Raw genomic sequence first — 26,704 nt, forward strand, 5'->3', positions numbered from 1 at the left:
AACCATACCACCCTCACCACACCTGCCCTTCACAATGATACCACCATATAACCCATACCACCCTCACCACACCTGCCCTTCACAATGATACCACCATATAACCCATACCACCATCACCACACCTGCCCTTCACAATGATACCACCATATAACCCATATCACCCTCACCACGCCTGCCCTCTACAATGGTACCACTATATAATCCATATCAACTCCACCACTTCTACTCTTTGCAATGGTACCACCATGTAACCCATATCAAGTTCACCACTCCTACTCTTCACAATGGTGCCACCATATAACCCATATCAACCTCACCACCACTCCTACTGTTTACAATGGTACCACCATATAACCTATATCACCGTCAACCACTCCTACACTTCACAATGGCACCACCATATAACCCATATCAAGCTCACCACTCCCACTCTTCACAATAGTACCATCATATAACCCATATCACCCTCATCACTCCTACTGTTCACAATGGTACCACCATATCACCTTTACCACTCCTATCCTTCAGAATGGTACCACCATATAAACCATATCAACTTCACCACTTCTACTCTTTGCAATGGTAGCACCATGTAACCCATATCAAGCTCAATACTCCTACTCTTCACAATGATACCACCATATAGCCCATATCAACCTCACCACTCCTACTCTTCACAATGGTACCACCATATAACCCATATCAACCTTAACATTCCTACCCTTCACAATGACAACACCATATAACCCATATCAACCTTAACATTCCTACTCTTCACAATGGCGCCACCATATAACCCATATCAACCTGAACACTCCTACCCTTCTTCACAATGACAACACCATATAGCCCATATCAACCTCACCACTCCTACTCTTCACAATGGTACCACCTTATAACCCATATCACCCTCACCATTCTTACCCTTCACAACGGCACCACCTTATAAGCCACATCACCCTCACCACTCCTACCCTACACAATAGCGCCACCATATAACCCATATCAACCTGAACACTCCTACCCTTCTTCACAATGACAACACCATATAGCCCATATCAACCTCACCACTCCTACCCTTCACAATGGCTTCACCGTATAACCCATATCAACCTTAACACTCCTACCCTTCACAATGACAACACCATATAACCCATATCAACTTCACCACTCCTACCCTTCACAATGGCGCCACCATATAACCTATATCAACCTGAACACTCCTATCCTTCTTCACAATAACAACACCATATAGCCCATATCAACCCCACCACTCCTACTCTTCACAATGGTACCACCATATAACCCATATCACCCTCACCATTCTTACCCTTCACAACGGTACCACCTTATAAGCCATATCACCCTCAACACTCCTACCCTCTACAATGGTACCACTATATAATCCATATCAACTCCACCACTTCTACTCTTTGCAATGGTACCACCATATAACCCATATCACCCTCACCACGCCTACCCTCTACAATGGTACCACTATATAATCCATATCAACTCCACCACTTCTACTCTTTGCAATGGTACCACCATATAACCCATATCACCCATAACACTCCTACCCTTCACAATGACAACACCATATAACCCATATCAACCTCACCACTCCTACTCTTCACAATGATACCAGGCACCATATAACCCATATCAACCTTAACATTCCCACCCTTCACAATGATACCACCATATAGCCCATATCAACCTCACCACTCCTACTCTTCACAATGATACCACCAAATAACCCATATCAACCTCACCACTCCTACTCTTCACAATGATACCACCAAATAACCCATATCAACCTTAACACTCCTACTCTTCACAATGGTACCACCATATAACCCATATCACCCTCACCATTCTTACCCTTCACAACGGCACCACCTTATAAGCCATATCACCCTCAACACTCCTACCCTTTACAATGGTACCACCATATAACCCATATCAACCTCACTAATCCTACACTTCACAATGGTACCATCACAGATGTCTGTAAGCAAAAAAAAACTCCCATTAGAGTCGTTACCTGTAGAGTCCGTGTCATCTCAGTTTTTTTCTTTTCAATATATTTATTGGAATTTTTAACAAAGAATAGAGATAGCAATTGCAAATTTCAGCTTGCAAAGCCAAATATATTAGAATAACATTCATTTAATAGAAAAAAAAACGTAATCTCAGTTTTTTATATAGATTTCAGTCTTCACGAATTATATATTTGTCAGTGGGATCATCCTAAAGAAGAACTCTTGCTATAGAATTTTTTCATACATCGGTTTGACTGTAACTATACATGATCCAGACCCCCCCCCTCCAAAAAAATGGCCATGCCACACACCAGATGTAGCCCGTGTACCAGTGCCGCAGCCTACAGATGTATGTCACTCGAATTATAAGCCACCTCTTTATTGGAGAGATATGGAGAGCTTCCCAGATACAATAAGCTGCCAAATGTTCAATAACCAGAAGATAATTGAATTCCTGGAAATCCTAACAAATGACACTTTGATTGCAACCTTCAAATATTGCATGTTGCCGGCATTCCCACCTTGGGAATAAGATTATTCACATTATTCTATCACTGAAGGGGGAAACTTTCCATATGAAAAAGTATATGATAATGGCACCCTTCCTCCTACATGATGATTACACCTTGTGTACCTCTGTGCCCAGCTAGCCCACGTCAATTATACGCACAAGGAGCACAATATATAACCATGGATACACATTAATCAACTGTCACTGCAACATTGCTATGGGGGTTGGAAAAATAAAAAAATATGAGTCTATCAAGTTTAACCCATTATTATCCTTTGATATGCTAACCCTAAAAAAAGAAAGAGAAAAATAAAAAATAAATTCACCGCAAAGCATCAAAACCCCCAGAGAAGCATCTCAGTCCATTCTCAACCATTGAACAATGAAAAGGCAAAGTCGGCAAGAAGGACAAAACTGTTTAAACCTTCAAAGTGCTGGTAGCATCATATCATGAAAAATAACAGTAGCTCCAGGATGATACAACGCACTATAGTAAACTAACACAAGACAAATAAAGGAAATGCACTGAAAGTTTTACAAAGTTCCGAACAAATCAGATATAAACCGCCACAAGATTATTTCACCCTCACCACTTTCACCCTTAACAATGGTACCACCATAGAACCCATTACACCCTCATCACTCCTACCCTTCACAATGGTAAAACCATATAACCCATTACACCCTCACCACTCCTACCCTTCACAATGATACCACCATATAACCCATATCAACCTCACCACTCCTACCCTTCACAATAGTACCACCATATAACCCATTACACCCTCACCACTCCCAATCTTCACAATGATACCACCATATAACCCATATCAACCTCACCACTCCTACCCTTCACAATAGTACCACCATATAACCCATTACACCCTCACCACTCCTACCCTTCACAATAGCACCAGCATATACCCCATATCACCCTCACCACTCCTACCCTTCACAATGATATCACCATATAACCCATTACACCCTCACCACTCCTACCCTTCACAATTGTAAAACCATAGAACCCAAATCAACCTCACCACTTCTACCCTTCACAATGGTACCACCATATAGTCCATATCACACTCTACACTCCTACCCATCACAATGGTACTACCATAGAACCCTAATCAACCTCACCACTCCTACCCTTCACAATTGTAAAACCATAGAACCCAAATCAACCTCACCACTCTTACCCTTCACAATGGTAAAACCATAGAACCCAAATCAACCTCACCACTCCTACCCTTCACAATAGTACCAACATATAACCCATTACACCCTCACCACTCCAAATCTTCACAATGATACCACTATATAACCCATATCAACCTCACCACAATAGTACCCTTCACAATAGTACCACCATATAACCCATTACACCCACACCACTCCCAATCTTCACAATGATATCACCATATAACCCATATCAACCTCACAACTCCTACCCTTCACAATTGCAAAACCATAGAACCCAAATCAACCTCACCACTCCTACTCTTCACAATAGTACCACCATATAGCCCATATCACCCTAACAACTCATACCCTTCACAATGGTACCACCATATAGTCCATATCACCCTCTACACTCCTACCCATCACAATGGTACTACCATAGAACCCAAATAAACCTCCCACTCCTACCCTTCACAATAGTACCACCATACAACCCATATAGCCCTCATCACTCCTACCCTTCACAATAGTACCACCATGTAACCCACATCACCCTTACCTCTTTTATTCTTATCAATGTAATGGTACCACCATATAACCCGCGTCACCCTCACCACTCCATCGTTTCACAATAGTACCATCATATAACCCATATTACCCTCATCACTCCTACCCTTCACAATGATACCACCATACAACCCATATAATCCTCATCACTCCTACCCTTCACAATCATACTACCATAGAACCCAAATCAACCTCACCACTCCTACCCTTCACAATGGTACCACCATATAACCCATATCACCCTCCCAACTGCTACCCTTCAAAATGGTACCACTATATAACCTTTTAGACCTTCACAACTTTCATCCTTATCAATGGTACCACCATACAACCCATATAACCCTCATCACTAAATAAAACCATAGAACCATAAAACCATAGAACCCAAATCAACCTCATCACTCCTACCCTTCACAATAGTACCACCATAGAACCCACATCACCCTTACCTCTTTTATTCCTAGCAGCGTAATGGCACCACCATATAACCCATTATACCCTCACCACTCCTACCATTCACAATGGTACCACCATATAACGCACATCACCCTTACCTCTTTTATTCTTAGCATTGTAATGGTACCACCATATAACCCATATCACTCTCACCACTCCTACTCTTCACAATAACCTATTACCCTCACCACTAGGGATGAGCCGAACACCCCCGCGTTCGGTTCGCACCAGAACCTTCGAACGGACCGACCGTTCGCACAAACATTTAGAACCCCATTGACATCTATGGGACTCGAACGTTCGAATTCAAAAGTGCTCATTTTAAAGCCTAATATGCAAGTTATTGTCATAAAACGTCTTTGAGAACCCGGGTCTTGCCCCAGGGAACATGTATCAATGGGAAAACAAGTTTTAAAAACGGTCGTTTTTTCAGGAGCAGTGATTTTAATGATGCTTAAATAAAAATAAAAAAAATAAAAGAAAAATTCCTTTAAATATTGTACCTGCTGGGTGTCTATAGTATGCCTGTGAAAACGTCTTTGAGAACCCGGGTCTTGCCCGAGGGAACATGTATCAAAGGAAAATAAGTTTTAAAAACGGTCTTTTTTTTCGGAGTCCTGAAAAAAACGACCGTTTTTAAAACTTTTTTTCCCATTGATACATGTTCCCTGGGGCAAGACCCGGGTTCTCAAAGACGTTTTCCGACAATAACTTGCATATTAGGCTTTAAAATGAGCACTTTTGAATTCGAACGTTCGAGTCCTATAGACTTCAATGGGGTTCTAAATGTTTCGCGCGGTCCGTTCGAAGGTTCTGGTGCGAACCGATCAAGGGGGTGTTCGGCTCATCCCTAGTGGTGAGGGTTATAGGTTATTGGGAAGAGCCAAATAGGCCCCTCAGCTAGCATAGCTGGGACCTCGAGCAGTAAAAAAGCACAGCTGGAATTGCTAGAAGGGCAGCAGCCCTTCGGGCTGTTATCTCCTCCTCCTGAACATGACCCCCCAGTTCCAAGCCCCAAACTATTTATGCTCCCTCCCAGCCACCATCTGGGCACACATCCCCAGGAATTGTCTGGGACTGCATAAATACAGTATTTAGCTACTGATTTGAATCTTGCAACTGATTACAGTAGAGCTAATAACTACATTTACCTAACCTATCACCTATCTAGGAGAGTGCTACATGGACAATGTTGTAGAACTTGCTTGGCTAGCTTGACCTACAGACTCCTTTAACCACTTAAGACCCGGACCTTTAGGCAGCTAAAGGACCCGGCCAGTTTTTGCGATTCGGCACTGCGTCGCTTTAACTGACAATTGCGCGGTCGTGCGACGTGGCTCCTAAACAAAATTGGCATTCTTTTTTTCCCACAAATAGAGCTTTCTTTTGGTGGTATTTTATCACCTCTGCGGTTTTTATTTTTTGCGCTATAAACAAAAATAGAGCGACAATTTTGAAAAAAAAAATTCAATATTTTTTACTTTTTGCTACAATAAATATCCCCCAAAAATATATATAAAATGTTTTTTTTCCCTCAGTTTAGGCCGATACGTATTCTTCTACCTATTTTTGGTAAAAAAAATCGCAATAAGCGTTTATCGATTGGTTTGCGCAAAATTTATAGCGTTTACAAAATAGGGGATAGTTTTATTGCATTTTTATTAATTTTTTTTCTACTAATGGCGGCGATCAGCGTTTTTTTTCATGACTGCGACATTATGGCGGACACATCGGACACTTTTGACACATTTTTGCGACCATTGTCATTTTCACAGCAAAAAATGCATTAAAAATGAAAATGACAATTGCAGTTTGGGAGTTAACCACAAGGGGGCGCTGAAGGGGTTAAATGTGACCTCATCTGTGTTTCTAAATGTAGGGGGGTGTGGCTGTAGGTATATATTCCCTATATTAGGAAAAACACGATCAATGACAGCGCCAAAGTGAAGAACGGGGAAGCTGTGTTTACACACACCTCTCCCCGTTCTTCAGCTCCGGAGACCGATCGCGGGACTCCAGCGGCGATCGGGTCTGCGGGTCCCACGGCCGAGGTCACGGAGCTTCGCACCGGGTCGCGGGCGCGCGCCCCGCGACCCGTGGCTGAGCACTTAAAGAGGACGTACCTGTACGTGCTTGTGCCCAGCCGTGCCTTTCTGCTGATGTAAATGTGCAGGAGGCGGTCCTTAAGTGGTTAAAGCGACGCAGTGGCGAATTGCAAAAAGTGGCCCGGTCATTGGGCAGCCAAATGGTCCGGGGCTGAAGTGGTTAATGTGTTGCAAGAATTGCACTTTTTTAGTTTGAGAACTGAAAAAAAAAAAAACTTTTTACACTATTGTATTGATAAATGTTTTGGTCTACCTTATTTAACCGCGCAGTCCTGGTTGTCCTCGGAGGATGTGCAGATGTTTCCTTAATTATTAAGCCAGTAATTGCTGCCGTCTATGACTAGTAATTTCGCTACATGACGCGATTACATGCAGTGATAAATGTTTTGTTACTTGGTGTCCTTACATATTAATAATGTGAGTGTTAATTATGCTGAATGAAATGTTTGCTAAAATGCCGTTATGCTCGATACAGCTGCCTATCTAGTGCCGGGGACATGTTGTACCGTCCCGCAGTATGAGGTCCAGTGTTACGATTTGGGCAAATCTTCTTCCGTAGTGGAGAATGGACGTCAGTTGCTGGAGGTCATTTCTCCTAAGCGGTTGTGACGGCAAGATGTTTCTCTGTGTGCTGGAGCAGGGGTATCCAAATCCTTGTAAATAGGGATGAGCCGAACACCCCCCCGGTTCAGTTTTCACCAGAACATGCCAACAGACAAAACATTGGTTCGAACACCGTTAAAGTCTATGGTACACGAACATGAAAAATCGAAATTGCTTATTTTGAAAGGTTAATATGCAATTTTGTCCTAAAAAGTGTTCGGGGACCCGGGTCCTGCCCCAGGGGACATGTATCAATGCAAAAAAAGGTTTTAACCACTTAACCCCCCGGACCATATTGCTGGTCAAAGACCACAGAGCACTTTTTGCGATTCGGCACTGTGTCACTTTAACTGACAATTGCGCGGTCGTGCGACGCGGCTCTCAAACAAAATTGGCGTTCTTTTTTCCCCCACAAATAGAGCTTTCTTTTGGTGGTATTTGATCACCTCTGCGGTTTTTAGTTTTTGCGCTATAAACAAAAATAGAGCGACAATTTAAAAAAAAATGAATATTTTTTTACTTTTTGCTATAATAAATATCCCCTCAAAAATATATAAAAAAACATGTTTTTCCTTAGTTTAGGCCGATACGTATTCTTCTACATATTTTTTGTAAAAAAAATTGCAATAAGCGTTTATTGATTGGTTTGCGCAAAATGTATAGCGTTTACAAAATAGGGGGTATTTTATGGCATTTTTATTAATATTTTTTTTTTACTAGTAATGGCGGCGATCAGCGATTTTTTTTCGGTACTGCGACATTATGGCGGACACATCGGACACTTTTGACACATTTTTGGAACCATTGGCATTTTTATAGCGATCAGTGCTATAAAAATGCATTGGATTACTATAAAAATGCCACTGGCAGGGAAGGGGTTAACACTAGGGGGCGGGGAAGGGGTTAAGTATGTTCCCTGGGTGTGTTCTAACTGTAGGGGGGGTGGCCTCAATAGGGGAAATGACCGATCTCCTGTTTATACATTGTATGAACAGAGGATTAGCATTTTCCCCCCTGACAGGATCGGGAGCTGTGTGTTTACACACACAGCTCCCGGTCCTCGCTCTGTAACGAGCGATCGCGTGTGCACAGCGGCGATCGCGCCCGCCGGGCACGCGCACGGGAGTCGGGGGTTGGGGAGAGCGGGGGGCGCTAGTGGCCTGTGCGAGAGCCAACGTTATTGTACGGGATCTCGGGCAGGAGAGCCGGCCTGCCGCCGTAAAACGACGGCGGCTGGTCGGCAACTAGTTAAAAGCTGCAGTTTTTTCGGGAGCATTGATTTTAATAATGCTTAAAGTGAAACAATAAAAGTTAAATATTCCTTTAAATTTCGTACCTGGGGGGTGTCTATAGTATGCCTGTAAAGTAGCGCATTTTTCTCGTGTTTAGAACTGTCCCTGCACAAAATGTCATTTCTAATGGAAAAAAAGTAATTTAAAACTACTCGCGGCTATTCATGAATTGTCGGGTCCCGGCAATACAGATAAAAGTCATTGAAAAATACAGCAGGGGTCCCCCCCCAGTCCATTATCAGGTCCTTTGGGTCTGGTATGAATAGTAAGGGGAACCCTGAACCAAAAAAAAAAAGTGTGGGGGTCCCCCTTAAATTTCATATCAGGCCCTTCAGGTCTGGTATGGATATTAAGGAGAACCCTGCACCAAAATTAAAAAAAATCGCGTGGGGTCCCCCCAAAAATATAAATCAGACCCTTCCGGTCTGGCATGGATTTTAAGGGGAACCCTGCACCAAAATAAAAAAAAATGGCGTGGGGTTCTCCCAAAAATCCATACCAGACTCTTATCTGAGCACGCAACCTGGCAGGCCGCAGGAAAAGAGGGGGGGGACAAGAGAGCGCCCCCCCTTTCCTGAACCGTACCAGGCCACATGCCCTCAACATGGGGAGGATGTCCCCATGTTGATGGGCACAAGGGCCTCATCCCCACAACCCTTGCCCGGTGGTTGTGGGGGTCTGTGGGCGGGGGGGTTATCGGAGTCTGGAAGCCCCCTTTTGACAAATGGGACCCCCAGATTCCAGCCCTCCCCCATGTGAATTGATAACGGGGTACATTGTACCCCTACCATTTCACAAAGAAAGTGTAATTTTTTTTAACCATTTAAGGACCCCTTCACGCTGATATACGTCGGCGGAATGGCACGGCTGGGCACAATCACGTACCTGAACGTGTCTCTTTAAGCCCAGCCGCGGAGTCGCGAGCGCGCCGCCGGCAGAGCGCGACCCGGTCCTAAGCTCCAGGACCATGCCCGCGGGACCCGATCGCCGCCGGTGTCCCGCGATCGGTCACCGGAGCTGAAGAACGGGGAGAGGTGTGTGGTGTGTGCTCCAGTCTCCACTGCATAAGAGGGGGCGGGGTCACTCGTCCACATCATAGGGTAAGCCATGGCTTTCTCCAGCAAGCGGGGCTTACCCAATGACGTGGACGGGTGACCCCGCCCCGTGACATCACAGGGCGAGGTCATCCGCCCATGTCATTGGGTAACCCGTCACGGGGCGGGGTCGCATGTCATGGGGCGGGGTCACCCGCCCACATCATTGGGTAAGACCCGCTTGCCGGAGAAAGCAAGGGCTTACCCAATTGGGTAACCCCTGCTTGGACATGGATCACGGCGGGATTACAACGCTGGACAGACTGGATTAAATCGCTGGAATATGGATCACCGTGGGACATCGAGAATGGATAACAATGCTGGACAGACTGGATTACATCACTGGAATGTTTTTTTTATTTTTAATAAAGGACTTATCCCAACTGTGTCTGTGTGTTTTTTTTACAATTTTTTACACTTTATTTGTGAAATGGTAGGGGTACAATGTACCCCGTTACCAATTCACAAGGGGGGCCTGAATCTGGGGGTCCCCTTTGTTAAAGGGGGCTTTCAGATTCCGATAAGCCCCCCTCCCGCAGACCCCCACAACCATGGGCAAGGGTTTGCAGGGATGAGGTCCCTGTCCCCATCAACCTGGGGACAAGGTGTTTTGGGGGGACCCCAGAGCACCCTCACTATGTTGAGGGCATGTGGCCTTGTATGGTTCAGATCTTTGGGGGGACCCCACGCCATTTGTTTTAAATTTTGGTGCAGGGTTCCCCTTAAAATCCATACCAGACCTGAAGGGTCTGGTATGGATTTTTGGGGGGACCCCAAGTCATTTTTTTTTATTTTGGTGCAGGGTTCCCCTTAAAATCCATACCAGACCCGAAGGGCCTGATATGGAATTTGGGGGACCCCCACACAATTCATGAATAGCCGCAAGTAGTTTTAAATGACTTTTTTTCCTTTAGAAATGACATTTTGCAGCAGGGACAGTTCTAAACACAGGAAACATGCGCTACTTTACAGGCATACTATAGACACCCCTCAGGTACGAAATTTAAAGGAATATTTCACTTTTATTATTTCACTTTAAGCATTATTAAAATCACTTTTCCCGAAAAAACATCAGTTTTTAAAACTTTTTTTTTGCATTGATACATGTCCCCTGGGGCAGGACCCGGGTCCCCAAACACTTTTTATGACAATAACTTGCATATTAACCTATAAAATTAGCACTTTAGATTTCTTCCATATACTTTTAAAGGGTGTTCCGCGGCTTTTGGAATTTGCCACAAACACCCTAAATTGTTCACTGTTCGCCGAACGGGCGAACAGCCATTGTTCGAGTCGAACTCATGTTCGACTCGAACATAAAGCTCATTCCTACTTATAAACAAAGGGTCAGATTACTTGCATTCAGACCTTGGGGGGGGGGGGGGGGCGGGGCAGATGGTGGCCAGTGGGAGTAGAAAATGTCCCAGAATGAGTGGGAGTGGAAACTGCCTCAGCCTTGGTGGTCAAGAGGCTACCTGTTAGGAATACCAAATGCAGGCATCCAGGAGCAGGGATGGCCAGATCTTTGTATCTACACTTAGACCCGGTTCACACAGGGGCGGCACGACTCTGGGGGCGACTCGGCAAGGCGATCTCAAGACGACTTCAGGGGCGACTTGCAAAATGACTTCTGTATAGAAGTCAATGCAAGTCGCCCCCAGAGTCGTACAAGAACCTCTTTCTAAGTCGAATCGACTTGAGTCGCTCCTATTAGAACGGTTCCATTGAACAGAGCGGAGCACGACTTGTCAGGCGGCTGAGTCACCTGACGAGTCGCCCCTGTGTGAACCGGCTCTTAGGAACTGAAACCAGACTATACTGTATATTATTAAGATTTATTAGTAGCGAAACAAAACGTATCCAAACACCAGCAAAGAGAATACACAGCAAACATAAGGATATAAGTGAACCATAAACCAAGTGACAAAATACCAAACTAGCAACCTAATTAATTGACAGAAAACCTAAAAGAGTCAGGGTCATGCATGCGTGGTAGAACAGGTAGGAGAAGCTCGAAATGAGTCAGGACAGGGAGAAGGTACACAGAAGCAGGTTCAAACAGGTGGGGGAAGAATCAGGAACAGAGTAACAGGTCACAAGGAGCACAGAACGAAGCACACAGGCAAGATGGAGCAGCAGAGAAGGGACTAAATACCCTCCCAGTAGCCAGCATCAAGTGATAACTAATTGCTAGAAGCTGCTGGCTGCTGAGAGAAACCCGCTGGTGGATACTGGAACTACAACCTACAGATCTGGGAACCATAGTACCACTTATTTAATATGGGGTACAGTAGGAGTAGTAGTGCCATATCATTACCTGAATATCACCAGGATGAAGGAAGCGATGACCAGCGCTGAGAAGGACAGTGAGTACCCAATGGTATAGATGATGGACAGAGAGGACAGCTCTTCTTCTGGCTGCACCTGGAAGCACAAGATAAAAAGACAAGTCTTTATTCTCTTTGTACAACATGCATCAAGATTCACAGCAACATTGTACCCTTCAGGCTGGCTTCTCACATCCGCATTGCAGAAACGCACAGCAATGCACAACTCTTGGTGCAACGCAGATGCTTTCAACTGGACAAGTCCTAATTTTGGTGTGCTGCCGTGCATTGGAAACCCCCTTAAAAATTAATAGGTTGCCCTAATACAATGCATAAGGTGACATGCCACAACGCAAGACAGAAGTGTAGAAGGGACCTTAAATTTGACCACACAGTTTAAACAACAGCTGGAGTTTGCTGAAGATTTTTTTTCCAAACTGGTGTGTGCAGACTCGCAGACCAACATGCACTCGCAGACCAGCGTGCACTCGCAGACCAACATGCACTCGCAGACCAACAGACCAGCGTGCACTCGCAGACCAACATGCACTCGCAGACCAACATGCACTCGCAGACCAACAGACCAGCGTGCACTCGCAAACCAACAGACCAGCATGCACTCGCAGACCAGCGTGCACTCGCAGACCAACATGTACTCGCAGACCAACAGACCAGCATGCACTCGCAGACCAGCGTGCACTCGCAGACCAACATGTACTCGCAGACCAACAGACCAGCGTGCACTCGCAGACCAGCGTGCACTCGCAGACCAACAGACCAGCGTGCACTCGCAGACCAACAGACCAGCGTGCACTCGCAGACCAACAGACCAGCGTGCACTCGCAGACCAACAGACCAGCATGCACTCGCAGACCAACAGACCAGCATGCACTCGCAGACCAGCGTGCACTCGCAGACCAGCGTGCACTCGCAGACCAACAGACCAGCGTGCACTCGCAGACCAACAGACCAGCATGCACTCGCAGACCAGCGTGCACTCGCAGACCAACATGCACTCGCAGACCAACAGACCAGCGTGCACTCGCAGACCAGCGTGCACTCGCAGACCAACAGACCTGACTACTCTCTTGTTTGCCGCCTGCCTCAACCCCAGCCTGGAACTGACTACTCTCTTGTTTGCTGCCTGCCTCAACCCCTGCCTGGAACTGACTACTCTCTTGGTTGCCACCTGCCTGGACTGCTGCCTGGACCTGACTACTCTCTTGATTGCTGTCTGCATCGACTCATGTTTGGACCTGACTACTCTCTTGTTCGTCGGCAGTCTCAACCCCAGCCTGGACCTGACTATTCTTTTGTTTGCTGCCTGTCTTGACCCCTGCCTGGACCTGACTACTCTGTTGATTGCCGCCAGCCTCAACCCCTGCCTGGACCTGACTACTCTCTTGTTTGCAGCCTGCCTCAAACCCAGCCTGGAAGTGACTATTCTCTTGTTTGCCGCCAGCCTCAACCCCTGCCTGGACCTGACTACTCTCTTGTTTGCCGCCAGCCTCAACCCCAGCCTGGAAGTGACTATTCTCTTGATTGCTGCCTGCCTCAACCCCTGCCTGGACCTGACTACTCTCTTGTTTGCCGCCTGCCTCAACCTCTGCCTGGACCTGACTACTCTCTTGGTTGCCACATGCCTGGACCTCTGCCTGGACCTGACTACTCTTTTGTTCGTTGCCAGCCTCGACCCCTGCCTGGACCTGACTACTCTCTTGATTGCTGTCTGCCTCGACTCATGTTTGGACCTGACAACTCTCTTGTTCGTCGCCAGCCTCAACCCCAGCCTGGACCTGACTATTCTTTTGTTTGCTGCCTGTCTTGACCCCTGCCTGGACCTGACTACTCTCTTGGTTGCCACATGCCTGGACCTCTGCCTGGACCTGACTACTCTCTTGATTGCTGTCTGCATCGACTCATGTTTGGACCTGACTACTCTCTTGTTCGTCGGCAGCCTCAACCCCAGCCTGGACCTAACTATTCTTTTGTTTGCTGCCTGTCTTGACCCCTGTCTGGACCTGACTACTCTGTTGATTGCCGCCAGCCTCAACCCCTGCCTGGACCTGACTACTCTCTTGTTTGCCGCCAGCCTCAACTCCAGCCTGGAAGTGACTATTCTCTTGATTGCTGCCTGCCTCAACCCCTGCCTGGACCTGACTACTCTCTTGTTCGTCGCCTGCCTCAACCCCTGCCTGGACCTGACTACTCTCTTGTTTGCCGCCAGCCTCAACCCCTGCCTGGACCTGACTACTCTCTTGTTTGCAGCCTGCCTCAACCCCTGCCTGGACCTGACTACTCTCTTGGTTGCCACATGCCTGAACCCCTGCCTGGACCTGACTACTCTTTTGTTCATTGCCAGCCTTGACCCCTGCCTGGACCTGACTACTCTCTTGATTGCTGTCTGCCTCGACTCATGTTTGGACCTGACTACTCTCTTGTTCGTCGCCAGCCTCAACCCCAGCCTGGACCTGACTATTCTTTTGTTTGCTGCCTGTCTTGACCCCTGCCTGGACCTGAATACTCTGTTGATTGCCGCCTGCTTCGACTCATGTTTAGACCTGACAACTCTTTTGTTCGTCCCCTGCCTCAACCCCTGCCTGGACCTGACTACTCTTTTGATTACTGATTGCCTTAAAGCAGAGGTCCACACAAAAAGTGAACCCCCACTTTTCGAAACCCTCCCCCGCTTCGGTGTCACATTTGGCACCTTTCAGGGGGAGGGGGTGCAGATACCTGTATAATACAGGTATTTGCACCCACTTCCAAAAATAGACACCCACGGGAGTCACGCCCCTTTCCGCCCCCCCCCCCCCGCTGTCTTCTGGGAAACAAACTAGTCCCAGGAGACAGCGGGAAACAGTGAAAACGGGCCGTGCCGCTCGCGCATGCGCCGTAGGGAACCAGGCAGTGAAGCCGCAACGCTTCACTTCCTGATTCCCTTACCGAGGATGGCGGCGGGGCAGCCGAAAGACGAGCGATTGCTCAGCTTCGGCTGCCGACATCGCGGGCGCGCTGGACAGGTAAGTGTCCATTTATTAAAAGTCAGCAGCTGCAGAGTTGGTAGCTGCTGGCTTTAAAAATAAATAAAAAAATTGGACCTTACTATTTTCTTTATTGCCCCTGTTTCAACTCCGGCCTGGACTGCACTGTGATGTAAGGGAGGGTGGGGGACTCAACTTCTGATGGTGGGGTCGCTCTTGGCACCTAATATATGGGGAGGGGATGCGCTGGACGTCTAATCTTACAGATACAACCGGCCCTTTTGAGGGCGATCATAATGCTGATGCGGCCCGCGATGAAATTGAGTTTGACACCCATAGAGGTTCAAAAATCCTTGCACCAGCCCTGTGTGTTCTTATATTCCAAAGGAGGAATTATTGTACTGTGAATAGTTAATGTTTTTTTGTATTGGCAATTTGTATATATATTTTGTATTGAATTTTAACCACTTGCTTACTGGGCACATAAACCCCCTTCGTTCCCAGGCGAAATTTCAGCTTCCGGCACTGCGTCGCTTTAACTGACATTTGCGCGGTCGTGCGACGTGGCTCCCAAACAAAATTGACGTCCTTTTTCCCCCCACAAATAGAGCTTTCTTTTGGTGGTATTTGATCACCTCTGCGGTTTTTATTTTTTGCGCTATAAACAAAAAAAGAGCGACAATTTAAAAAATATATATATGTTTTTACTTGTTGCTATAATAAATATCCCATTTAAAAAAAAAAAAATTCTCAGTTAAGGCCGATACGTATTTTTCGACGCATTTTTGTAAAAAAAAAATCGCAATAAGCGACTGGTTTGCGCAAAAGTTATAGCGCCTACAAAATGAGGAACAGAATTATGATTTTTTTTCATTATTTTTTTTTTACTAGTAATGGCGGCGATCTGCGATTTTTTATTGGGACTGCGATATTGTGACGGACGTATCGGACACTTTCGACACAAATTTGGGACCATTTACATTTATACAGCGATCAGTGCTATAAAAATGCACTAATTACTGTATAAATGTGACTGGCAGGGAAGGGGTTAACACTAGGGGGTGAGGAAGGGGTTAAATGTGTATCCTGGGTGTGTTCTAACTGTGTGGGGGGAGGGGGTGACTGGGGGGGTGACCGATCTGTGTCCCTATGTACAAGAGACACAGATCGGTCTCCTCTCCTCTGACAGCACGTGGAGCTCTGTGTTTACACCCCATCATTACACACAGAGCTCCACGTCACTGCTGTTACCGGCTGTGTTCCCGACGATCGCGTGTACCCGGCGGACATCGTGGCCACCAGGTACACGCATCGGGTCCCCAGGGATGCGGCGACACAGTGGTTACCCGCCGCGCACCCCCCAGTGGCGCTCGCGGGTAATGCATTTAAAATGACGTCCAAAGACGTCCACTTGGCACCTGAGAACCGCGCTGTTGACGTCTTTTGTCAATAGCGCGGGTCTCAAGTGGTTAATGAGCTGTTATTGTGGTGCCTACAAAGTCCGTCGCCCGCTCCCCACTCTGTAGAAAGATGTCCGCTGGAAGCAATCCAACCCCAGAGCCTGACATTTCTTTCCTCAGCCTGCCCTTGCTCTTACCATGATGAAGTGTTAGCGGCAGATGAGATTGTGGAGACGCGGACGTCTCGTACATCTGGGGAGACTCGGGGGGGGGGGGGACTGAATTTATCCCAGCAGCTGTGTAGAGCCATAGAAAGACCCAGGGCACGGCTAGCGGCACATAATGAAATGTACCGGACAATATACGAGGATCATTCAATTTACCGCCCCGCGTAATTATCTGACAAATATACCTGAGCGACATTTTTACACGCGCGCTAAACTGTCCTCCATGACTCATCCTTCAGCTGCTCGGAGGAAAGAACAGCCAATAATACAGCATGATTCCAGCATTACCGATGACTTTGAAGAACTACGGGAATAGTTCAAGAGCATAACAGGATGAGAGATCAGATGAAGTGGAGTGATATTGCCAGGATTTAATATTACTGAGTGAATAAAATCAACCCGGGTATACTTAGACACCTGCTTCCCATTTATAAGGCTACACAGGGCCGCCATCAGGAATTATGGGGCCCCTTACACAGCTTCAGGCATGGGCCCCCTGGAGCAGAGAACCGGGGGGGGAGGGGGAGAGTGCTGCGGTCTGAAATCTGAATTTGAAAAGGGAGGGGGAGGGGGGGGGCGGCTGCCGCGAATTGAGAACCTGGGGGGGGCCCTTTACAAAAAAAGAAGAAATAAAGAAAAAATATATAAAGTAACGGGGGTTGCCATCCAGGGGCCCTGGGGACCTCTGGGCCCTTTAATAAAAAAAAAATACATATATATATATACAAATTATTTATTTTTTTAATAAAAAGAAATTACAAAAAAGGGGGGTTGCCATCTGGGAGGAATAGTGTCCCATCATTGGTGTCAGTGGGAGGAATAGTGTCCCATCATTGGTGTCAGTGGGAGGAATAATGTCCCATCATTGGTATCAGTGGGAGGAATAGTGTCCCATCATTGGTGTCAGTGGGAGGAATAGTGTCCCATCATTGGTGTCAGTGGGAGGAATAGTGTCCCATCATTGGTGTCAGTGGAAGGAATAGTGCCCCATCACTGATATAAGTGGAAGAATTACGTAGGAGTTCCACCATACTTCCGGTAGAGATCCTGGGCTAGATTTAGGTACGAGATAAGCCGTCGTATCTCTGAGTTGCGGCGTCGTATCTATACGCCTGATTCTTAGAATCAGTTACGCATTGATTTGACTAAGATCCGACCGGCGTAAGTCTCTTACGCCGTCGTATCTTAGTTGCAATTTTACGCTGGCCGCTAGGTGGCGCTTCCGTCGATGTACGCGAGGAATATGCAAATTAGGTAGATACGCCGATTCACAAACGTACGTACGCCCGGCGCATATTTTTACGTCGTTTACGCTAGGCTTTTTCCGGCGTAAGGTTACTCCTGCTATATGAGGCGTACGCAATGTTAAGTACGGACGTCGTTCCCGCGTCAAATTTTGAAATGTTTACGTCGTTTGCGTAAGTCGTTCGCGAACAGGGCTGTACGTAAGTTACATTCACGTCTAAAGCATTGACGATTTGCGCCGTAATTTCGAGCATGCGCACTGGGATTCTTTTTAGAACGGCGCATGCGCCGTTCGTAAAAAAAAACGTCAAATACGTGGGGTCAGACTAAATTTTAATAAAACACGCCCACATCATCCAAATTTGAATTAGGCGGGCTTACGCCGGAGCACATGCGTTACGCTGCCGTAACTAAGGGCGCAAGTTCTTTCTGAATACGGAACTTGCGCCCTAATTTACGTCGGCGTAACGTATGGGAGATACGTTACGCCCGCGCAACATTACGCAGGGCTATCTGAATCTAGCCCCTTGTATTTGGATGATGATATGAATATAATGATACATAGAGGATACATACGGTAGTATTGTCCCCATGCTTAGTACAGATGAGAATTTCACATTACACCAATTGTATGCATTCACCTTCAGAGACCGGTCCTCACATTCTGACAGGTTCCTCCAGGGGGCGCTAGAGTTCTCCTTGGAATCTCGGACCAGCCAGGTGCCCTCCAGGGTACAATACCGGAACACCTTGCCTTGTATCACTGCCAAGAGACAAGCAGACAAACCTTCATCACAAGAATTCTACAGATATGTTACCATTGGTGACTGCAGCTGGAGCTAACATGGGGGGACCCGGAGTAGTGACCCCCCCCCCCCCAAGCTTTAAATACTTCTAAAGGGGTGCAGACCCTGCCGCTTTACTCGTCAGAACACTGACAGTGCACCAGGTGATTATAATGAAACCCTCAGACCCTCCCATTTAAAATCGGTCTGCACAGGACATCATGCGGCTATTTCTTCAGAGCATCAAAAGGTAGGAATCTGCTACAAAGTTTGGTAATGCACAGAGTAAAACTTTAACATTCATGTTTAAGAAAAATGTAACAGAGGTCTAAGAGCAGGGGAGGGCTGGCAGGGGGGGCAGGGTGGAAATCTACAGTAGAGGAGAAGACGTAGAGGAGACTGTATATAGACTGTATATAGGAAGAAGTAGAGGAGACTGTATATAGACTGTATATAGGAAGAAGTAGAGGAGACTGTGTAAAGACTTTATATAGGAAGACGTAGAGGAGACTGTATATAGATTGTATATAGGGAGATGTAGGGGAGACTGTATATAGACTGTATATAGGAAGAAGTAGTGGAGACTGTATATAGACTTTATATAGGAAGACGTAGAGGAGACTGTATATAGACTGTATATAGGAAGAAGTAGAGGAGACTGTGTATAGACTTTATATAGGAAGACGTAGAGGAGACTGTATATAGACTGTATATAGGAAGAAGTAGAGGAGACTGTATATAGACTGTATATAGGAAGAAGTAGAGGAGACTGTATATAGGAAGATGTAGAGGAGACTGTATATAGACTGTATATAGGAAGAAGTAGAGGAGACTGTATATAGACTGTATATAGGAAGAAGTAGAGGAGACTGTATATAGGAAGAAGTAGAGGAGACTGTATATAGACTGTATATAGGAAGAAGTAGAGGAGACTGTATATAGACTGTATATAGGAAGAAGTAGAGGAGACTGTATATAGACTGTATATAGGAAGAAGTAGAGGAGACTGTATATAGGAAGAAGTAGAGGAGACTGTATATAGACTGTATATAGGAAGACGTAGAGGAGACTGTATATAGACTGTATATAGGAAGAAGTAGAGGAGACTGTATATAGGAAGATGTAGAGGAGACTGTATATAGACTGTATATAGGAAGAAGTAGAGGAGACTGTATATAGACTGTATATAGGAAGAAGTAGAGGAGACTGTATATAGGAAGAAGTAGAGGAGACTGTATATAGACTGTATATAGGAAGAAGTAGAGGAGACTGTATATAGGAAGATGTAGAGGAGACTGTATATAGACTGTATATAGGAAGACATCCCTGAAGTTTTCCCAAGTGTTTTGCCGAAGTCAAGTGGGCATCCCATAACTTCCCATCCCTATCCAAATTATTATCCTCAATAAATAACAAAAACAAAGCTACCGACTGTTTTCTGGCTTTGGGTGCTTGTGAAAATTCGTGTGCCTGGCTGTGGAGGAGTGGGGGGGGGGGGGATTCAAGTTCATCAGCAGTCTCTCCCGGGGGGGTGCACTACACTTATATGACTTATAAAAAAAAAAAAAAAAAATAGACCCAAAGATTATATAACGGAAGCAGATATTTTTTTCCCCAATTGCGTGGAACGGACACAATAGTTGAATAAATCACTCGGGAGAAGATAAAAATCCACGAAGAATTGAAACGCGATTAAATTCACGTTCAATTACAGACTACAGCTAATAAAGTGTAATTAGCAACCAAACGGTTTTTATAACACATTGAAATCTAACTAATAAAATGAAAATATGAAATAATAAATGGTGATAAATGATGAAACTCTGAAATGTTATCCGCGCTTCATCATTTATTACCAGTTTTTTTTTTTTTTTTCATTATTCAGTAGTTCATATTTTCACTTCAATGTGTTACAAAGTCGTTTGGTTACTAATTATATTTTAATGGATGTTTTATGTCATTTTAACATTAATTTGATCAAGTGTCTTTTTTATTTAATTTTTTATTTCAAAGTCACCTACATCCAATGTTTTACTTTTTAAAACCATCCTGTCCATTCTAATTAATAAAAAAAAAAAAATCTTTTATTTTTTATTTTTTTTAGATCTGTTATTTATTGGCTAATAATTTCTTTGGCTCTCTATTTTACAATTGATTAAAGTTAAATAATTTTTATATGAATTTTCTGATTACAATCAAATATTTTTTTTTTAACTCACCATTTATCTTTAGCCAGTAGGGTCCATGATAATTACTATCTAGAGCGCGGGGGGGGGGGGGGGGGGGCGATGTCTCCAAACTTTCTAAACATAGGGCCAGATTCAGGTACATCTGCGGCGGCGTAACGTATCGAATTTACGTTACGCCGCCGCAAGTTTTACCGGCAAGTGCTTGATTCACAAAGCACTTGCCTGTAAAGTTGCGGCGGCGTAGCGTAAATCCCTCCGGCGGACGCCCGCCTAATTCAAACGATCCGGGATCATTTAAATTAGGCGCGTTCCCGCGCCGAACGTACTGCGCATGCTCCGTTTAGAAATTTCCCGCCGTGCTTTGCGCGAAATGACGTCGCACCCACGTCATTTTTCGAACGTAGACGTGAGTTACGTCCTTTCCTATTCACGGACGACTTACGCAAAAAAAAAAAAATTCAAAATTCGACGCGGGAACGACAGCCATACTTTAACATGGCAGGTCTATCTATACGCCACGAAATAGCAGCTTTAACTATACGCCGAGAAAAGCCGACTAGCGACGACGTAAGAGAATGCGCCGGCGGCGCGTACCTTTGTGAATCGCCGGAAAAAGCTAATTAGCATACCCGACGCGGAAAACGACGCAAACTCCACCCAGCGGGCGCCGAAGTATTGAACCTACGATCCGAAGGCGTACAAAGCCGTACGCCTGTCGGATCGAAGCCAAAAGCTGCCGTATCTTGGTTTGAGGATTCAAACTAAAGATACGACGCGGGAAATTTGAAAGTACGCCGGAGTATCAGTAGATACGCCGGCGTACTTGTACTGTGAATCTGGCCCAAAGAGCCTAACCCCTTTAATACCGGGCACTTTTACCCCCTTCATGCCCAGGCCCGATTTTCAGCTTCCAGCGCTCTCACACTTTGAATGACAATTGCGCGGTCATACTACACTCTACTCATATGACATTTGTATCAATTTTTTTTGGTGGTATTTAATCTCCAATGGGTTTTTTATTAATTTTTTTTGCTAAATAAACAAAAAAAAAGATGTTAAAGGGGGAGTTTTTCTCCATTTTTGTTACAAAATTTTGCAAATAAATAATCTTCCTTCATAAATTTAAATGTATTCTGCTGCATTTCTTTATATATATATATATATATATATATATATATACTCGAGTATAAGCCGAGGTACCTAATTTTACCACAAAAAAATGGGAAAACGTATTGACTCGAGTATAAGCCTAGGGTGAGAATGCAGCAACTACTGTAAGCGGAAAAGAGGGTCAACAATGCCCATTTGCATGCCTGACTGTGCCCATTGCAACCTCACTGTGCCAACCTCACTGTGCTCATTGCAACATCACTGTGCCCATTGCAACCTAACTGTGCCCAACCTCACTGTGCCCAACCTCACTGTGCCCATTGCAACCTCACTGTGCCCAACCTCACTATGCCCATTGCAACCTCATTGTGCCCATTGCAACCTCACTGTGCCCGACCTCACTGTACCCTTTTGCAACCTCACTGTGCCCATTGCAGCCTCCCTGTGCCCGACCTCACTGTGCCAACCTCACTGTGCCAATTGCACATGTTCTATTTTTTTTTTTCACCGATGGGAAAAAAAAACGATGGGGTCCACACACGATCGGTCCATCGGTCCGTTTTCATCAGACAAACCGATCGTGTGTACAGGGCTTCATACTCGAGTATATACGGTAGTTTATTTTTTAGGATGACACTAAAATGATGTCTCTGGTAAGAAGTATTTTTTTTTTTCTAATTTGCGCAGTTATACAACACACAACAAAAAATCTTCCTCCAGCCTCACTTTCCCGCTCTGATCAGAGAAATGATATGAACCACGATCGTATGCAAATAAGAATTATTTTATTACAATCGCTCCCTGCGGTACCATTGAATCCTTGTGGTATATAAACTTTACACCTGTCATTGGAGGAGGGAACTGAAATAAATAGCTTTGTAAGCGGGAATATCGATTTATAAAGCTGCCGCCTCGGTGTCCTGATGTCTTGTTCAGGCCGGCGGAGACATTATTAATTGTGGTGGTGGGGGGGCGTGGAGGTTAAATATTGTCCTGAGATCGGCAGGATGAGTCGGCCAAGTGAAGCGATCGGGATAAGATGACTATTGATTATCCTTCAGCCTCATTCTTTCATTTGTCTCTCACTGCAGAGCTTCACTCTTCTACTCTTTCCAGAAACAGCAATCATTACGTTTGACCTCCGGCCTTCTGATTGACCTCTGACCTTCCCGTCAGTCTTGCACAGTTGTACCGGCTTCCCTCCTGGACTGAAATGACTTCAATCACGGAGGCTCAACATCACATGTGGACAGGGCCGCCATCAGGAATTACGGGGGCCCCTTACACAGCTTCAGGCATGGGCCCCCTGGAGCAGAGAACCGGGGGGGGGAGGGGGGATATGTGCTGCCGCCTCAAATTGAGGTCAGGAGGCTTTGGGTGCTGACGAACAAAAAAAAAACAGTAGGTGACCGCGATATTGTGTCAATCTCGCTCCCTTTCTCGGCGAGATTGACCACCTACGAGCCCCGTCACGGGACCCACGGAGCATGATGGGACTGTGACATCATAAGAGGCCTATATAAATCGGCGAGAGCCGCGCACCCGGCATTACAGCGGGAGGAAGCGACGCTTCAACATAAGAAGAAGAGAAGAAGGCGGAAGACGGCAAAGAAGACCGGGCTGCGCCGCCACTACAGTAGTAATTGAGCTAAAAAGCAGATAGCGGGGGCCAGCCCGAAGAAGGCACCGGAGAGCGAGCGGGAGAAGAACCGGGGAGTGCCGAGACGACAGCGGAGAAGATGGAAGAAGACCCCCGGAGAGCGGAGAAGACCCCCGGAGCTGACTAATAAATTATTTTAAAACCCTGTGTTGTGTTTATTTTTATTGACAATTTGCCTCCAGATGAATGGGTAGGGGTACGATGTACCCCATATTCATTCACCTAGGGTGGGGGGCTGGTATCTGGGGGCCCCCTTATTAAAGGGGGCTCCCAGATTCCGATAAGCCCCCCGCCCGCAGAAACCGACAACCAACGGCCAGGGTTGTCGGGAAGAGGCCCTGTCCTTATCAACATGGGGACAGGGTGCTTTGGGGTCGAGGGACCGAAGGGCGCCCCCCTTGCCCCAGAGCACCCAACCCCCTCCCCATGTTGATGGCATTCGGCCTGGTACGGCTCAGGAGGGGGGGTGCTTGCTCGTCCCCACTCCTTTCCTGACCGGCCGGGCGGAGTGCTTTGGATACAGGTCTGGTATGGATTGTAGGGGGACCCCCACGCCGTTTTTTCAGCGAAGGGGGGTTCTCCTTACAACCCATACCACACCTAAGGGCCTGGTATGCCCCTGGGGGGGAACCCATGCCGTTTTTTTATTTAAAACTTGGCGTGGAGTTCCCCCTCAAGATTCATACCGAACGCCGTGGCTAGAATTGGCGGGAATCCAAGTCGGATCCCCGTCACTTCTATGACGCGCTCGCTGGAATGTGCTTTGTCTATTCCAGCGAGTGCGAGATGTCGGCACCATGTCGCCGAGAATCAGCGCGATGCCGTCGTGCTGGAAACACATTCTCGCGACAGGTACTGTACATATATAAAAAAGGGGGTAGCCATCCAGGGCCTTGGGGACCTTTAATAAAAAAAATATATATATTTTTTTTATAAAAAAGCGCAATTTTATAACAGCAATTGTCATTCAGAGTGTGGCAGTGCTGAAAGCTGAAAATTGGTTTGGACAGGAAGGGGGGTAAAAGTGCGTCTTTTATATCTGCCCCCCGGGGGTTCAGCTTTAAAATGAATGCTCAACACGTAAAACCCAAAGCCTAAAACTCCCGTAACATTTACTCTCACGCGGGCGGTGCTGTCCGCCGGCGCGAGGGACATTACAATTCGAATGTCACCGATATTATAGACGATCTTCTCTGCTGAATTTCCATATCATTAAGATCTCATCCTATAGATCCGATTTGGAACCTTCAAACCCAAACCCCACCATGGCGGCTGATGGAGCCGCAACGGCGCGGCGGGGTCAAGAGGTAGAACAAGCGTTAATGGGGGCCGTTTATCAGGAAGATGGTTGTGCGAGTCGATGACGGATACGCGGTTAAGGAGCCACTCGGAGGAAAAAAAAAGAGAGAATTGCCGGTATTAGATTATCTCGATCACACGTGCGAGGAATAACGGGGGCCGAATGTAAAGTGATTGGATTAGAAGTAATGGATGGCGAGGGGCGCGAGCCGCACACAGATCTATAGAAATATCATTACGTCTTCACGCGCGGTTCGGCCTGTTTGCTGTCCTCCTCCTTCATTGTAAGGAACAGTAGGAAGAGAGCGTACGAGAAAAAAGAAAGACAAATGGCCGCCGATTACCAGCGGCGGTCACCGGTCGGTGGAAAATGAACGATCTCGACGGTTTCTGCTGTTAAAGGGTTTTAAAGTCATCCGGAGAAAAATGTGCCTACATGTCAGGAATTTATCGGGAATTAATCCTCCCGGTTTATAGGGCGTTGTGCCATAAATTAGCCAGCGCTAATGTAGTGGAAAGGCGACTGTCTAAGAACGTCTCAAAGTAACCCCTTCAATACCGGGGGGGGCACTGTCACTCCCTTTCCTGCCCAGGACAATTTTCAGCTTTCAGCGCTGTCACTTTGAATGACAATTGCGCGGTCGTGCGACACTGTACACATATGATATTTTTATCATTTTTTTTTCACACAATTAGAGCTTTTTTTTTTGTGGTATTTATTCACCACTGGGGTTTTTCTAGTTTTTGCTTAACCACTTAAGGACAGCCTCCTGCAGATATACGTCGGCAGAATGGCACGGCTGGGCACAAGCACGAACCTGTACGTCCTCTTTAAGTGCCCAGCCGTGGGTCGCAGCTGGGCGCCCGCGACCCGGTCCGAAGCTCTGTGACCGCGGCCGCGGGACCCGCGGACCCGATCGCCGCCGGAGTCCCGCGAGCTGAAGAACAGGGAGAGGTGAGTGTAAACACAGCTTCCACGTTCTTCACAGTGGCAGCTTCATTGATCGTGTGTTCCCTGATATAGGGAAACACGATCAATGACATCACACGTCCAGCCCCGCCACCCTAGAGTTAGAAAAACATATGAGGTCACACATAACCCCTTCAGCGCCCCCTAGTGGTTAACTCCTAAACTGCACTGTTGTTTTCACAGTAAACAGTGGGCCGGATTCAGATACCTAGGAAAAAAGGGGGGGACCACCCGAAGGTGTTTGGGACTTTAAATGAGAATACCTCTGTGATGTATCTCCATCCTTGTGTCTTGGACTTTATATGAGATTACATCCATACTATATCTCCATCCCGTATGCGGAAAATTGCAACGAAGGGAATTTGGGACTTTGGGACTGAAGGATTCAGATACCTGAGCGTATTTGTCCGGCCGGCGTAACGTATCTTACATACGTTACGCCGCTGTAACTTTGGGCGCAAGTTCTTTATTCAGAAAGAACTTGCGCCCTTATTTACGGCGGCGTAACATATGTGTTGCGGCGTAAGGCCGCGTAATTCAAATGGGGATGTTGGGGGCGTGTTTTATATAAATTTGGCTTGACCCCCTGTATTTTACGCTTTTTTTGAACGGCGCATGCGCCGGTCGTGAAAACATCCCAGTGCGCATGTTCG

At 46.2% G+C, this 26,704-nt stretch overlaps 1 protein-coding gene across 1 annotated transcript in view; it reads right to left on the minus strand.

The window, feature by feature from the left end:
- The window catches only part of GLP1R (glucagon like peptide 1 receptor), a 164,799-nt gene that overhangs the window by 97,922 nt on the left and 40,173 nt on the right, over positions 1–26,704 (minus strand). The window contains exons 3-4 of the mRNA XM_040347860.1: positions 18,680–18,801; positions 12,173–12,279 (exon numbers count right to left, since the gene is read on the minus strand). Coding sequence (XP_040203794.1) covers positions 12,173–12,279; positions 18,680–18,801 — 229 coding nt within the window. The remainder of the gene's footprint in view (positions 1–12,172; positions 12,280–18,679; positions 18,802–26,704) is intronic.

Source organism: Rana temporaria, chromosome 4 (assembly GCF_905171775.1).
Source record: "Rana temporaria chromosome 4, aRanTem1.1, whole genome shotgun sequence".
NCBI classification, from domain to species: domain Eukaryota; kingdom Metazoa; phylum Chordata; class Amphibia; order Anura; family Ranidae; genus Rana; species Rana temporaria.